We start from the raw sequence: 17,501 nt of genomic DNA, 5'->3' as shown, positions 1-17,501 counted from the left end.
AGCGTTGCCCAAACGTCGCGTCTTAGTTAGGGGAACCTATCGACCACGCAAGGAAGGCGATCTCTCGTCGCTTTTGGCAGTCGATGCCAACAAACGTGGACCCGCCTACAAGCATCAAGAACCGCAGGCGCGACCACAACTGGCGCCATTCAGAGAAACACCAGAAGCAGTTGCCCGTGAAATAAATACGGGAGCAACAACTGCAACCGCAACCGCAACCGCAAGCTCAGTAGCAACATCGAAACAAGAGAGCGACAGTGAAGTTGAAGTTGATAAAACTAGTCAAGTAGATGCCAGCAGCAAGCGAAAGGATGGCCGAGTACTGCACGGTCCGGTGCGGAATCGCACTACCAGTCAAACGGAATCCTTGGGCGGTGGCATTACGCGCACGCGCACCACATATCTTCGCAACATTGATGGTGGCAAGGTGGTGAAGCGAGTGCACACGAAGACGGTGCACGAGAAGCCCGCTGAATACGAATACATCTACGATGAGATCACTGAGCAGCCGGTTAGTACAACGCCCCGCATCATAACACGCAATCGTGGCGCGGTTAAATTCCAGAGCAACGATCTGTCCTCATTGCTGGCATTGGACTTTGCATCACGGGCACAGCGCACAAAGACATCGCAGCCCACGGTGAAGAAGACGCGTCGTCGCCTGCTGAAGAAGCCCAAGGAAACCGTTGAACAGGAAGAGGTCGAAGAGTTTGAATACGACAATGTGGAGGCTGAGATCGAGGATGAAGCACCCACCAGACCAACCACAACCAGACAGCCCACAAACCGACCATCCCCAAGCAGACCGAAACCAATTCTGCGCCGCACCAGACCAACAACAACAACCACTACCACGGAAACACCGACAACAGTTGAAACCGAGGCGAGCACTCGTCGTTCTGCCTTCAGATTCCAGCAACCAACTGCCAGAACAACACCAACAACGTCGATAACAACCACAACAACTACCTCGGAACCAGAAACAACTGCAGTTAATGGCAAGCCAACAACACGACGAGTTTTCAAATTCAGGCGTCCTCTAAGAACTACAACAGAATCCTCCCCAGTTGAAACTGATCCAACAGAAGCCACAGAATCGGAAGCGCAACCCACGACTGCTAGAAACTTTTTAAAGTTTAGAACCAGCAGCTCAACAACAACAACCACAACAGAACCACCAACAACAACCACAACACCAGCAGCCACAACAACGCCGAGTGAACTTGGTGATGACTTGACTGAGGTGCAACGCAAGTTGGCGATTGCATTGAGCAACTTTGAGAGCGACAACGATATTGCCAGCAAGGAAGTCAAGCCAAAGGAGGATTCGAATAGCAACGATCAGCTATCGCTGCCGATATATCATCGTCGCAAATACTATCAGTACACCAAGGACTCGCCCATCACGTATATTGCCCAGACACAGCTGCCACCCGAGCCCGACACCAGTGAGGTGAGCATACGCCAAAAGATCCACGATGTGTTCAACGTGAGTGACAATGCAACACCGAATAACGCATTGGAAAATCAAGATGATGAGGAGCATTATTTGGCCATGGAGCAGGCACAGGAAATCAACTCGGAACTGAGTCATTTTTTATTGAAAACCCCCGGGTCAGTGTAGGTCACCTGGGGGCTAAAGTTGATGCAAATACTGAGGAGGTCGCTAAGAATGAAGATGAGCACGAGATACAAAAGGAGGAAGAAACACGAGTTATAACGGATATATCGCAACGTCAGGGGAAAACTTTAACCACTAAGCTGGAAGTTGTAAAGGAATCAAATGAAACACAGCGAGCCAGAGGTTTTCGCACTTACAGTCAATTGAATCCCACAGTAGCTACAACCGAAGAGACTGCTGAAAGCGACTCACCAAATAGCACACCCAAAACTATCTTTAACACAGCTCGCCGTTTTCAGAGCAGAACCACAACAACAACAACAGAGAATCCAAGCGAAGCGGAGAAGAATGACGGACTTGAAGCTAATATTGAGGATGAGAATGAAAGCGTTGCGACTGAAGCAGTCACTCCAAGACTCAGAATAGATCTTACACGATCATTTTCGCTCCCCGTCGAGCGGCCGACAACTCGACGACCGATTTCAAGTCGTCGCCCTCTGTTGGGGGGTTTTACAACAGCCTCTAGCTTAAAGGCAGATGATGATGAGCAGGATGGAGATATCGCAAGTCCTCGTTCTCGAATTTCGACCACAACTGCCACAACAACTACTGAAAGACCAACAAGAAGACGCGTACTTTTTGGAAGTCGAAATCGTTCGAGTGCGACAAATACAGAGATTAACCAACTTGAAAATGAAGAGACAGCTAGTCAGCGTGAAAGTATTAAGGTCGATGGCGATGAGAACTTGAATAATTCTAATACTAGAACTTCGACCACAACAGCCAGAACAACAACCAATGATAGATTCACAAGACGTCGTCAATTTTTTGAAAATCGAAACATAAGAAATAGCACAACTAGTCAGAGTGAAAGCAGTAAAGTCGACGAAAACGAAATAAATGATAAAGAGCAGGATGAGGAGGATATCACAAGCCCTCGTTCTCGAATTTCGACCACAACAGTCAGGACAACAACAAATGGAAGGCCCACAAGACGACGTCAACTTTTCGCCAATCGTAATCGCTCGATTGCGACAAACGTGAAAGATGAAAACGAGGAAGGAACTAGTCAAATTGAAGATGAGGATCAGGATAGCTTGATCGATAACACAAGTACTCGTACAAGATTTTCGACGACAACAGCCAGGACAACAACCAATGGAAGTCCCACAAGACGGCGTCAACTTTTCGCCAATCGTAATCGTTTTAGTGTGACAAACGCTAAAATAAACACAGAGATTAATGAAGATGAGGAAACGACTAGTCAAAGTGTCGATGAAGATGAGGATCCGGATAACTTAATCGATACTACGAGTGCACGTACTCGACTTTCTACCACAACAGCCAGGGCAACAACTAGTCCAAGCCCTACAAGGCGACGTCAACTTTTCGAAAATCGGAACCTAAAAACAAACACGGAAAATGAAGAGAAAACTCGTCAAAGTGAAAGCATTAAAGTCGACGAGGAGAATACTAATTTAGACACAACAATTAGTCCCGATGATAGCGAGGACATTACCGAAACCACCGAGTCCGGTCGTCGAGTATTAATTCGTAAACGAATTATTTCAACGACAGCGAGTACGACAACTGTTTCTGATCTCGAAGAGGAAAACAAGGAACAGGAAACTACCCAGTCTCCAACTGTAACCAGTGAAAATAGCAGTGGAACTCCTTTGCCACGACGAAGGATTGTAATACGCCGTCGCCTTAATGCCACAATAGTCAACACTAACACAACCACCGAAAATAAAGTAAGCGAAATTAATCAGGAAGAGGAAAGTTCCGATAAGATTGGTAATGCCAAAGAAAGTGAAACAACCGAAAACCTCAGCACAAGAATCATTCAAACCAAAGTCAATACCACCGAGCAGAATGAGGATACCACCGAAGCAGCCAAGAAAAGTGTATCTGTAAACGAAAGCACTACAGAGGCCACTACAAGAAAACTTTATTCAAGCCGTAGACTTCCGATTCGAGGCCGTTTGAATGGCTCAACCACAACAACACCCGCTCAGCCTGAAGATGAAAATAGTTCAGATGAAGTCACGACAAGTACAACTAGTAAACCATCGGCAGCGCGAACGGATATCTTCCGACGTGGCTTCGGAACAAGGTCAAGACTGGTCACAACTACAGCTAGCCCAAGTATAGTGTCCAGCACAACTGCTGATGAACTAACAACACGACGACCATTTGCTCCTTTGAATCGTTCACGCAGTCGTTTTAGGACTCCATCAACAACAGCAGCAACACCAATTGATAACGAGAATGAGGCAAGCATAGATGATGATGAAGATGAAGTGGGAACTTCAACAGGCCAAAGACAATTCCAGCGAACGCAACAACGACCAAGAGTTCTGTTTGGCCAAAACAGAGGCACCACATCGACAGTGAGCCAACAGAATAGAAGACTGCCTACACTTGATTCATATACAACAGCTGCACCTCGAAGAGTGAGCTCGACAACGAGACGCAATATTGTTGCCTTCAATAGAAATCTCTACAGTCGCAATAAGCCAATCGAGGATGTGGATGACGAAGAGCCAGAGCACGATGAGGAAGAGGACGAGTACGAAAATGAAAACGATGTGGAGGAAGAGCCAGAAGAAAGCGTGGAAGACGAGGAGGCGGAAGAGGACGAAGATAATGAGAAGAATGTTAGGAATTTTTCGAACAGCAGACGACCTGATCCGCTTCTCAGCCAGCTGCTTGCCAAAAGACCTGCGACGCAATTGCGAACAGACACAACAAAGACGGGAACCCAATTGGGTACAGAGACAGCAAATGCTCGTACACAATTTGGAACCCAGACAGCAAAGACTTTAACCCAATTGCGAACAGAAACAGCAAAGACTCGAACCCGAACACAGACTGAAAGCCAATTTGGCGACAATGAAGATGATGAGAACGATGACGAGAACGACGAGAACGAGGACGAAAACGAAGACGATAACGATGGAAATGATGTTGAAGGCAATGTAAATGATGATGGCAGCACAGTAGAGGTATCTTTAAATAATAGAATTAACAATAATAATAGTACTAATACTGTAGATATACGTAATTTGAGTTCACAACGTAGTACGAGTAACAGCACCGTAGCCAATTATTTCAATAATCGTTTTAAGTTTTCCAATGTAAATGCTAACAAAAACAACATCAGCAACAACAACAACAACAACAACAAAAACACCACAAACGACGGCAACAAACAAAACATTTACACAAGAAACTACATCAAAAACAAACTAGTCACAATCACTGTTAATGCTAACGATACAACTGGCGATGCGAATAGTGTAGAGGCAGAGGCGAGTGATAATGATAATGAGAATGAAGATGATGATGAGTTATTGGATGAGAATGATAATAGTGATAAGAAAAAGAGCGTGGTGATAAGTGGTTCACCAGAGCGTGGCTCTGGCTTAAATGACTTAGGTAATGACGTTAATTCTAAACGACGTTTTCAGAATCGGTATCAATTGAGCCGCACTCGAGGCAGCGGCAGCACGACCTCAAGAACAACAACAACAACAACCACAACCACAGCACCACCAACAGCACGTCGCTTTGCATTTGGTACACGCAGCCGCACACAGGTAACTAAACTAGCCACACGTGATCCGCAGACAAACGATGAATCCGATGAAGAAGAAGATGGTGAAGAGGGCGAAGCCGATAGCGGAGAAGATCAAGAAGATGCCGCGACTGAGACAACAACCGCTAAAATAACACTCACAGCAACAACAACGACAACCACAACAGCTCCACCAACAGCAACAAAGCCAACACTTAAACGCGTGCGCGTAATCAAATATCGACGACCGCTGCAGTCGATCGATAGTAACGATAGCGATAACGATAGTACAAAAAGCACCACTAATAGCGTCGCCACTCGCACACACACTGAATCACAAAACACAAATACAACCACAGCCACAACAACGACAACAACAACTATCCTTAATAGCGAGAGCAACAACAATGGCACAACGCGTAAACGTTTCCGTAAAATTGTACGCAAGCTGCGACCCGTTGATGTTGCACAAGCCACAACTGTTGAGCCCGAGATCAAGGTCAAAACCGATCAAGATCAGCATGCTGTTTCAGGTTCAGAGACTACAACAACGACACGCAAACCGTTCCATCCAAGTCGATCACGTTTCGAAAGCTCCCAAAAGCAGGAGTCGGACGAGAAGGAGGTGAGTGATGATGACGTTGATGTTGATGTTGAGCAGAACAAAGTGCTGTTGCCCCAGCGACGACCAAACGATTTGCAGAGTCTGCGCAATCGCCTCAAGGCGCAGCAAGCTCAGGGCGAGGGCACCGATGGTGTCATCAGCACCCGACTGACGGGTGGTAAATCGAATGAAGCCGCTCACACAGGAGAGGAGTCGGAATTGCAAAAACTACGCGACAAGGTGAAGGCTGAGCAGGCACGTGGCAGTGGGGAGCAGGGTGTGATCAATGATCGTCTAAAGAAGGTGCTGGCCGAGAAGAATGCCAACGCTGCTGATAGACCTGAAACGTCAACAAGGGCAGGACTAACCCTTGGCACAGGTTCGTCACCACGTCCATTCTTCCGACGCAAGCTGGTGGCAAAGCGACCAGTCGCCACCATTAGCACCATCAATAGCACACGATCGACAACTACGACAGCAACTTACAAGCGCCGCAAGAACGGACGTTTCGATCCCTTCAACTCTAGTGTGCAGAACAAGGGTGAGGGCTTTGTGCGCACCGATCCCCGAGGACGACTCGATGCCAATCGCTTCAAGCAACAGCAGCAGCAACAGGAAGAAGATGGCGATGATGATGATGAGGATGAGGATGATGATTCATACGAAGCGCAACAAGAGCTGCCACAGACCCAAGTGAATGTTAGGCCAGCACTCGCCAATCAGGAGATTGTGCGTCGACCATTTGTGCCCATAAAGAAGCTACCACAACCGCCAGTTCGTCAGACCGAGGAGAGCCAAGAAGAGGACGATGATGAGGACGATAACGAGGACGATGAGGAAGACGAAGGTGAAGATGACAATGAAGACGAGCAAGTGGAAAAACAAAGCCAAGCCCCTCACTCCAGCCAGGAGCTCGACAGCAGCACCAATCAGCCCAAATCGAATTCTCCCTATCGCCCTAATCGTGTGCTGCCCGGCAGTCGACCCAATATCGCCCCAACTGCTGGCGGCAATGCTGGCAATGTGCCATACAATTCACGTAACCGCAACGCTTCCAGTTCCTCTGCCAATTCCTCTAGCTCCACCTCGTCGTCGTCGTCGACGCCAGCCAATCGCTTTGGTAGTAGCAACCGACCACGCGTCGTGAATCGTCCGCTGGGCGTTGCAACACCAAATCTAACGTTGCGTCCGGTGGCCAACAATTATGAGCGCACCACACCGTTGACACCGCTGAAACCGGCGCCATTTATACCGAGCAATACGCGCAGCTATGAGCGCAAATACACAGGTCCATCGACAGAGACACCGGAGATATCTCTAGAGAATTCTCTGATCGAGGACTTGAACATTGATGCGCTCAATGCGCGCAACAAGAAGATCTTTGATATACACAGCAAGAAGCACACAACGCTTAAGCCAAAGGTAGCAACGAAAGAGGCAGAGACAGAGCAAGAGGCAGGAGCAGAGGCAGAGGTGGTCAATAAGCAACAGCAGCAACTGTTGGAAGAGAATCAGGGATATGTGACAACCACACCAAGCACACCAACAGAAACAACAACAACATCTCCAAATCCAACTCAGATAACACAACAGTCAACAGACACAACAGTCACAAACACTGAAACCGAAACAACTATCGATTCTATCGATAACGATACCGCACAGCCACCAACAAACGTGTTCAATGCCAATGCTAATGAAGCCACAAACATCTCTTCACTCTTCACACAGAACCACAGATCGCCAGCATCAGCATTATCCTCAACCACCTCACCACCGCCCCCGGCAACAACATTGCTGCACGTGTTCACCCTGCTCGACGGCGAGACGAACGATGGGGACGACCACGAGCCAACGGGTCGTCCTGCCACTACCAGCAAAAACCGCCACAAGATCACCGCTTCTGTTGAGCCAAAGCACAAACTGATCGAGATCAATCGCATTGTTGAGATCAACTCGAAGCAGGCACGTCTCGCTCAACGCAAGTCGAAAGCAAATCAAGAGTTTAGTCCCGGCATTTTGCGTGTCGAATCGCTGCCGCATGTCGAGCAGCTGGGTGAGATTAGTGTGGTGAAATATGTACATCTGGTCGATGGCAGTGATATACAAGTGAACGATGGTCACAGCACCGTTGCCGATTACACGCCCACTGAATCGATAATACCCAAGAGCGTCAGTTCATCGGCGCCGGTTCGCAATAGTCTGCCCGAGACGGAGAGCAGCAGTGTGGGAGACAGCGATAGCGAGCGCAATGGTAAATCCTTATTGCCGGAGGTGATACGTGAGGCATTCGAGACATCGACGATCTCGTTGGAAGGTCTGTTTGATTCGGCGCGCAAGGCGAAACTGCTCAACATCAACAACAACATTAACGGCAACAGCAATAGCAACAGCAACAGTGAGGATGAGGAAGTGAAAAGCAGCACGATACACCAGGAACTGGAAAAGGAGCAGGAACAGCAACAGCAACAGCAACAGGATAGCACAGAGACAGCGATACCAGCAACATACGTAAGACCCATTGTACCCCTATTTCGCCCCGAATCCAATGAATCCTCACCCCTGATCATCTCGATAGCGAACCTCGACAAGGTCATACTAAGCAAGGTGCCAGCGTCAGCGTCGGCGTCGGATAATATCGATAACGGCAAACTGGCACTGGAAAGCACCACGGCAAGCAGCGAGAGCAGCACACTGTTGCCAAACTTCAACACGAACATTCCCGACTCAAACTCCGATTACTCAGTCCGTCATTCGACTGTGCTGCAGTCGCTTGACTCCACCACCACCAACAACAACAACTTGAATAATGCAACACGAACGCTAGATGGCGCTATTAGTGGGAACCATAACCAAAACAATCAAATACAAACAGCTGTAACAGGCACACTCACTGACGTCAGCAACCAGCTGATTAACAACAACAACAACAACATCACCAACAAACAAGAAAAACAAACACAAACAACAAGTACAACCACAGTGAACAGCATTGTCAGCTACAGCAGCGAAATGCATGTGGAGCGACGCAAGAAACCTCGTCGAGGACGTGGCCGACGTTTGCGTCAACGTCAGCGTCAGCTGAAAAGCAAAAACAATGCAACAACAACAGCAACAACCGAAACGCCAATCACAAGCACAATAACAACAATAGCAACACCAACAATAACCACAGTGCTGCCTTGAAAGGCGACACCACGCACACACACACACCAACACACACACTACAACAACAACAACAACAACACCAATACGAATACCAACGTAGTTAGTTATTTCTAGTCTTATTTTTGTACAGAGACAAAAGCACTAAGTTGATCAAACTGCCGCCCTGTAAATAATTGACTGCGTTGCTTTGTCCTCAAAAAATGAAAACAAAAACAAACAAAAATCAAACAATTAATTATTTAACAAACAAATCGTACAATTTTCTTGAAATTGTGCAACAAACATATATCTATATATCTATATACATATATATATATACATAATTTAAAAGCAAAAACATAAAGCATATACTTTAAAAACAGCTGCCTCATTGTGCGGTCACTTAATTATTTTTCGTATGTACATTTTCAAAATTCGTATTCTTCAAGCTGCCATGCATAATTACAACATACAACATACAACATATACATAAACACACGCATATGCTAACATCACCACACATACACATCACAAACACACACACACACACATACACCCATACACACACACCAACACAACAAAAATTCTTACATATTCACACGCAGTAACGAATTGCAAAAAAAAAAAAAAATATAAAAAATCAACAACAATATATCCAATTGGTTCAATCAAATCCTTTAACGACTCACAGCGAAAAAGCTGTAAAAGAACAATTTTTGTTTTATTTAAATCCCTTTAATAATTTTTTTTATTTACGAATAATTTGCTTTTAACAATGCGCAGTTCTAAATATTTTTTTCTCCAAATCTTTTCAACTATTTTAAGTTTATTGCAATTAGTTTTAGTTGTAAAATATTTATGCACATAAATAAACTAAAAAAAAAATACTACAAAAAAATATATATAGTTATTTTGTATACAGAGTTCCTTCTACTATATAGATCCCCGATATGAACACCACATGAACACAAGAAAAACACGAAACAAATTTGTAAGGGACATGAATTTATTACACACCAATAATAATATAATTTGATATTTCTTTCCAACATGTAAATACAATTTAAATAAGTAATATTTATATTTTTACAAATGATAAAGCGTAGATCTGTGTGATGGTAGACACATATCCAATATGGAAACTAACCTTTATCGTTACTGATATCAAGCGAATAATATGTTTAGACAAACAGACGAACAAAATTGGCATAACTTTTAAACCTACTGAAAAAAACATTTTTAAAAATAGAATTTGTGACTTAAATTTTGTATTATTCAATACACTATTAAATCTCGATAGTATATATAGGAAATATCCAATCCATTAACATTTTTGTATTCAAAATTAGACTATTTGGTTGACTTAAAGTTGATATTTGATAGAATAAAAGTTGAATTCGATGAGACCAAAATTATATTACGTATACGTATACATCTTGCTTATTTGTTCATTTGATGCTGAATGAAAACATTTGCCACATTTATCTTCAACAGCTATGAAGCTTCAAGTCAATTGAGTGTCATACGCTTTTATCATCGACATTTCCTTACTTTGTTTGATACGATTTCAATTATTTCATTGAGTTAGCAGGGCGAGGTTAGCCATAAAATGTTTACATAATCTTCAACAAACAGATCTTCATAAAAATTTTATCTTGGAGCAGCAATCGTAAAAGTTAATATTAATTGTAATTTCGATCCAATGTTAGCTCTTGGCACAACTTTCTCAATGTCATCAACTATATTTGAGCCATGAAATTCAAATCAAAAATCATATTTTATAAACTACTTCCTAGTAATTTTAGCGTCGAGCTTTTTAGCACCCAAGTGATTATTATTTTCATTTAAGCATTTCCGATTCCTAAAGTTGATATTCATAATTTGCAACATTTTAAATTTATTTATGACCAGAAATTCAAGTAATTTGAATGTTTCTCTCTATTATTTCTCCTAACATGCTTTGGGATTTTTTTATTGGCAGCCTATTTTGTATTCTTAATTTACATACTACATTATATAATGAAATCAAATTGAACAAATTTTTGAGGGGATTAGAGTTAGGCTCCGGGTTTTGTGTATTGTGAATTTTTATGTCAAACCACTTTAAGAGTAGCTTCGCTGTTGTTACGTAAGGGAAACAACTTTCCCATCTGCCGAAGATGACGCCCAGTTCCTTGTGTCTTAATATTACCAATCGCTGCTTTTTGCTCGATCAGTTGTACAATATTTAATTAAAGCCAACCAGTTTTGTTGACATGCAAGCCGCCACATTCAGCTTCGTCTCGTAAGCTCGCTCGTAAAACTCGGCAAAAGGCAAACGACGCTCATCTTTTTTGCCTTTTTTTTTTGCTCAAGCAAAGCAAGCCCAGCTATGTTAACTATATATACACGACTATTTATTTGGTATGATGTAATCGCAGTCGTCACTAAATCCACATCTTCAGTGGATTACGCAATTGTCTGTATATGCGTCTCCGTATCCGTCTCCGTCTCCGTTTCCATCTCCGTCTGCATCTCTGCAGGTTTATATGAGTATGAACACACGCATGTCGCGATATTGACATTTAAGAAGTCCATTGCCTGACCGCAGGCATTACGGCTTCGAGTACTGCCAAAGCTATCGTGTGACTTTTGCAACCTTCTCTCTCTCTCATTTGCGGTCAATGCCAACAACAACAACAACAACGACAATAACAGACATACCTACTACAAGTACTTGTGGTGTCTCAAGTATACTCACCTCCAATGGTCTCTTGTCTCATGTATACTCACCTCCCAAGTACCCAATTCACCAATGCAAAAAAAGAAAACAAGTGAAACAAGCCTTTTCGTAGCTGCCTTTGAAGTGATCTTTAATAGTCTGCAACGTAAATTTGCAATGCTTGCTTTTATTTCGATTATTCAGTGTAGTTGCATCTATTATTTTAGTTGACTTTTAGCTTTGCTCTTTATACTTATGTTATATATAATCCCATTCGACATTTCGTTGAGCTTTGGCACACATTCCATTGCGGCTTAAAAACTCAAATTTGATTTACGAGCATGTGTGTGTGTGTGTGTGTGTGTGTGTGTGCTGGGATTACACCAAAGTCGTTCACTCTTGACTTTTGTTGTTGGCAACAACAATTTTTTACCGGTTCTCAGTTGCCATTAACGAGTTCGCTGCAAATTGTTTTCGTCAACTTGTTTTAGAGAGCGCTGCAAAAAAATGTTAGCTATTGCACTTAACCATTGACAAAGTCAATTTTAGCGGGTTTGATGGATAGGCAATTGTAATTTAGTAGAACATGCAATTTAATTGAATAATCTACAGTGGTTTATATTCAAACTAACTATGCTGCAAAAGGTTTCAACGATGCCAATCTATCCATTAGAATTATCTCCATGTTTAGCAAAGATTCCAACCACGCCTATTTCCGCCAACACAGAACGTTGGAAAACTAACTAAATTGAGAACGGAAATTTTAAAGTTGGGCTTAAATAGTCATAACGAGATGCTGAATAAACTTGAAACACTCTTAGTTGTCTTTGTATTTTATTAATATGAATTACAGGCACACCATTACACACACCCACACACCCACACACCTACACACAAACCCACACACATACATACACACACACACACACAAATTTATTAGAGAACATTAAATGTAAGTATTCACTAATGTAGATGTTGAACCCTCGAAATTCAATCCCGTAGTCTTCACTAATTAATGCTTCTTACTCGTATTTAGAAACTGATAAAAACACATGGTATGGTAAAATTGATTCTATCTTAAACTAAGCGATATTATTTGATTTATTTTGCCGAGTAATTTTAGAGCTTTAGATTTGTTGACTGCAACTGCAACTGCACTGATCGCGGATCATAAATAAAGAAATCGTACAACATTCACACTCACAAAAACACATGTCTGATGAAAAAAGCACAAGTTTGCACACAAATGAGACAAATCTCTTCTTGATGAGTGTCGCGTTCGCGCTCAAATGCATATAATTAAGTGAAATGACTATAAAATGTTTTTATCTTTGGCACCAACAAAACTGTATATACTAAATGACATTTGTTTACTTCATTTCATAAATTTAACAAAAAATAACTCGGAACTCTGACTGGAATCAACTTTCAACTGGCAGCTGCGAACACCAACTGCAACCACAACTACAACAGCAACAGCAACGACGACGACGACGGCAACAGCAACAGCAGCGCTGACTTCAACTGCGACAGCAACAGTGTCGCGACGTCCGGTGTTGAGCGTGCGCAGGCGCATAATAAACACGCCAGTTGCAAAGTCAGAGGCAACCACGCAGCCAACAGACGAGTTGCTAACGACGACCTCCAATAAATATATTCGCCGTGGTAGTAAGCACTCGACAGCAGCAGCAGCAGCAGTAGCAGCGACGGCAGCAGCAACAACAACAACGACACCAGCAACATCAACCAGCAACATTCATCTGAGCAAACTGAAGACGCAAAGCTCGTCAGCAACTATTTACAGCAACAACAACAACAACAACGGCAGTAGTGTTGGCAACATCAATGTTGATAGCACACAACAGCAACAAAAGCAACACAAATTCCAGGCGGCGAGTTTTGCGCTTCGTCGTCAATTTCAAACACGACGTTTAACAACAACAGCGTCCCCAGCAAACAACGATGAGAGCTGTGAGTATACGAAGATTTGTACATATATTATACATATATACATAGATACATATATAAGATATACGCTGATAAGTACGTAATTTGTTGCCTGCAAATTATCAACAGTTTGCAATTAAATGGCAATGCGGTATTTGTTGATTGACGACATTCAGCCATCGCAAGCATTATTGGTCAATAAGAGTTTGAATACTTCTCGTCAAGGCTTGTTTGTACCATCGAATTCCATAGAGATCGCTGACAGATCTTAGCTGCTTGGGATAATTTGTGTCAGACACAAATCGCACGCAAAAGGAAAAGTTCGAACATTTTTCTTAAATCACTATCATTTTAGACAACAACTATTAGACAACGATTAAAATTATATCAATTTATGATAAGATGCCACATAAAAATAATTTATATTGCCATAGCAGTGCAACATTTTATATATATGTACATATGTATGTTAAGTATCCCAAACAAGAATGCACCTTAACAGATCAATAAATGTGCTTATGCTAAGAATATTTGCAATGAACAAAATTCTATTGTTGGCAAGTTTTAAGACAACTGCTCACAGATAACACATAATGTAATAGTAAATCTCTAAGTAAAGATTCGTGTACCATTTGTAAGAAAAGTGTGCCAGGCAGAAACAAAAATTAAATCTGAGTAATTTTGAGCATGCAAGAATATCATTAGTGGATAACGTGATTCAATATATCTTCGAACATAAAATGTAACAAAGTAACTACGGAAATGCATTGTATAGGTCGTTGTTTTATAAAAAACAACACTTTTGTATCGATGATGACAATGACTTTATACTTGGTACATATACAATACATAAACAATAATTACAGCGAACCATATATTAGTAATATAAAAGATTGAATAAGAAAACGCAGATTATCAAAGGGTTTAACCTTTTTTTTAATCATATAACATGTGCGTAGTTTTCCAATTTAATAAATGTAAGCACGCATCTCAACTTGTTGTAGTTACCAATAAATTAATTTTATTTTATTTTCATTAACAGCCACGGAGGTGCCGCGAACACAGAATCCGCTCTTCAAGCGAAGACTCGCGCTGACATCCACGGCACAACCGCCACGTACAACAACAATAGCTCCAGAAATAACAACTGATTTTGGCATTGATAACGATGGCGATCAGGTGGCCAAGTCGAGCATACAATCGAGTCAATTTAATCAGATTCCGGAGCAAGTGAGACCAGCAAGCATTAGCACAACGGCACCGCACTTTACGGTCAACAATAGTACGCGTAAGTTTTCTAATTTAATATCATCGAAAGTAGGTTATTGTAATTGATAAAAAAATGTATCGAATGCCATGCAAATTCTTCAAATTTAAAAAAAAATAAGAAAAAAATCTACAGTCGAGTGTGCTCGACTATGAGATACCCAATATCAAAATGCAAAAAGAAAAATAATAATACATATTTTAATGACGTTATATTGTGACCACAATTTTTAATGTTCCAAAAAAGTCTCGACTTTTAATTATTTGGTCAGTAAAAATGTTGCCTCAAGAAAGTTTCAGATAATCACTTTTACAAATAATATAATAATATTATTTATTTCTATTTATATGCGACATTATGCGCAGCCACAAATATGCCGCTCTAACAAAATACTTTACATACACACTTCCGTACGTCCACCTTCGTATGTATGCTTAAGAGAAAATGTTCTGATGAACCTCACTTATTAGCGGTGTCAGGTAAAGTAAATGGCAGCACTGGCAGTCAAATGGCAGTACTGCACTTTGGTGCGAAACCCGATTTGCACGCAAAACGACCAAAATTGGAGGCATGTTCGGCGCTTTCGCTCACTGTGCAAGCTCTCAGCATATCCCTCGCTCGCTCACCCCACTCGCTCTATCTCGCTCTTTCAATTTCGATATTTCCATACAAATTTGCCTTCTTTTCTGTTGTTACGCTAATATTGTCAAATGCTTTCTTAGTACAAAGCGCTGCTCTGAGAGAGCTTACATTCAAAAGCTTTCTCACGAGCTTTCTACCCATGATCCACTGATACTGCATATTTGCGACAAATTCGTGATGGACAACAACAAACACGCTGTCAAGGGCCATTATTCGTAAGCTCGCATTATGCGCTTGACGTGCATGCTGTCTGTTGATATTTACACAGCTGGTCTTAGGTTAGACGCGGGCTTACTTGCGTTAAGGTTTGTGTAATATTTATTATTTTAATGAGAACTGAAATGAAGTTGATATGCAAAAACATTTGATATTAAATGAAACTCAAAAATATAATATTCAAATGATTATACAAGTTTAACGAAATTGTATTTTTTATCATTTTCTTAAACCTACTCAAAATAAGATGCATTTTTCTTGGTAATTACAATAGACGCACTTAGTTTTTTAATTTACCAATTTTGAATAAAAGCAAAATATTTTGGTATTAATTTTAAAATATACCAAAATAGTATATATTTCAAGATCCGATATTTTACAATGTTCTATTTTAGATGATTATCTTTCAAAATATTCTTCCGCTATAAATAAATTTCTCGATTTCTCAATTAAACTTTAATTACTTTAAGTAGTATCAAAACGATATATAAAAAAAGTTTATAGAATATTTTTTCAATAACCATTAGTTTAACTAAAATAGTTGAGAATAAAAAATGGTACTACTTTGGGTTTGGCAACTGTAATTAAGTGAACTTAAAAACATCAATAGTAATTGAATTTACTGTTGCAGGTCGTCAACTAATTGCTCGTCCACGTAGGCCACAATCTGTGACGAGCACAACGACCGCAGCACCGGAATTCGCGCCGCCTTTGTCCCGTCGCCAACAGAGTCGTCGTCGTCCGCACAAATACATCGAGGTGTACAATCGGCCGCCAGGTAAGCCGGCGCTCACCACTCCACTTCCAGCTCCGACTAATCCAGCGGCTATTCGACGATCGAGTGCCTACAACGATTACACTGATGATAGCCAGCCGCAATTGAGAAAAAAGTCGAAGCAACAACCACAGTCACCGCCCAAGGTGGTTTTACATGGGCGTGGCATTATCGAATGCCTGGATGAGGGCAACTTTCCGCATCCAAACAGCTGTCGCAAGTTCATATCCTGTGCCAAATTCGTGGAGACTGGCGGCATCGTCGGATGGGAGTACACCTGTCCCAAGGGGCTTGGCTACGACAGCTTCAGCGGCATGTGCACATATGTGACAACTAGCGATGGCAAAGCCTGTCGAGATTAAATATTAAATAGCATCAATTTGGAGTGTTTTTTTTTTCGTATATTGCGCTGATGCCCATGAAGATTTTGTGATTATTTAAGTGAAGCTTGCAAAATTTATTAAACTTCATAAAGAGAAGTATTATCTGTTAGCTGAATAATACGTGAAACTAATTTTTTTGAACAAATTCATGATTGATAATGACATCAATCAATGAGTAATTGAATATGAATACTCACAGCAATTTTCAAATATTTCAAGACATCTGCTTGTTAGTACTTTAAAGAATCTTTCTGTATGATGTAATTTATAAAATCTTTATGAAATTATTTTCCAAATTGCTTTGTTTAAGTACAGTCTACAAAAATTTGTTATGGCGATTTTCTAGAAATTCAAAATGCCAACCAATACACAAATAGAAAAAGAACGTCTTGCCAATAGTCGATGTTTTTACAGCACTTTGAAATAAAGCAAAACTAAAAGAATAGAAGTTTAATAAAGAACTATTTCATCATATGTAGTCTTGGTCAGGCGATTTAATTGTATCCTGTCTTTATCCTCGTTTGTGCCCTCCACTATTTAATCTCTTTTTTTTAAGCATAGAAATAATGTCTTTTTTTCTCGACACCTCCCAAAAACTATAATAAGCGTATAAATGTT

At 41.5% G+C, this 17,501-nt stretch overlaps 1 protein-coding gene across 7 annotated transcripts in view; it reads left to right on the top strand.

Moving 5' to 3' along the window:
* Nucleotides 1-16,965, top strand: part of LOC117578077 (uncharacterized) — a 39,620-nt gene extending 22,655 nt beyond the window's left edge. For 3 of the 7 annotated variants that reach the window (XM_034263227.2, XM_052001897.1, XM_034263225.2), the window contains exons 11-13: nt 13,093-13,624; nt 14,643-14,888; nt 16,357-16,965. In XM_034263227.2, the coding sequence (XP_034119118.1) occupies nt 13,093-13,624; nt 14,643-14,888; nt 16,357-16,862 (1,284 nt within the window). In that variant the 3' untranslated portion in view covers nt 16,863-16,965. Of the gene's footprint in view, nt 1-5,094; nt 8,317-8,383; nt 8,537-13,092; nt 13,625-14,642; nt 14,889-16,356 lie in introns of those variants that run through there. The other 4 variants (XM_052001894.1, XM_052001893.1, XM_052001896.1 and 1 more) reach the window with 3 other exon arrangements.
* The last annotated feature ends 536 nt before the right edge of the window (nt 16,966-17,501 follow it).

The sequence above is a fragment of the Drosophila albomicans genome, chromosome X (genome assembly GCF_009650485.2).
Source record: "Drosophila albomicans strain 15112-1751.03 chromosome X, ASM965048v2, whole genome shotgun sequence".
NCBI lineage: Eukaryota > Metazoa > Arthropoda > Insecta > Diptera > Drosophilidae > Drosophila > Drosophila albomicans.
Note: the sequence above shows the minus strand (reverse complement) of the source record. Positions and strands in the feature narration are given on the sequence as shown.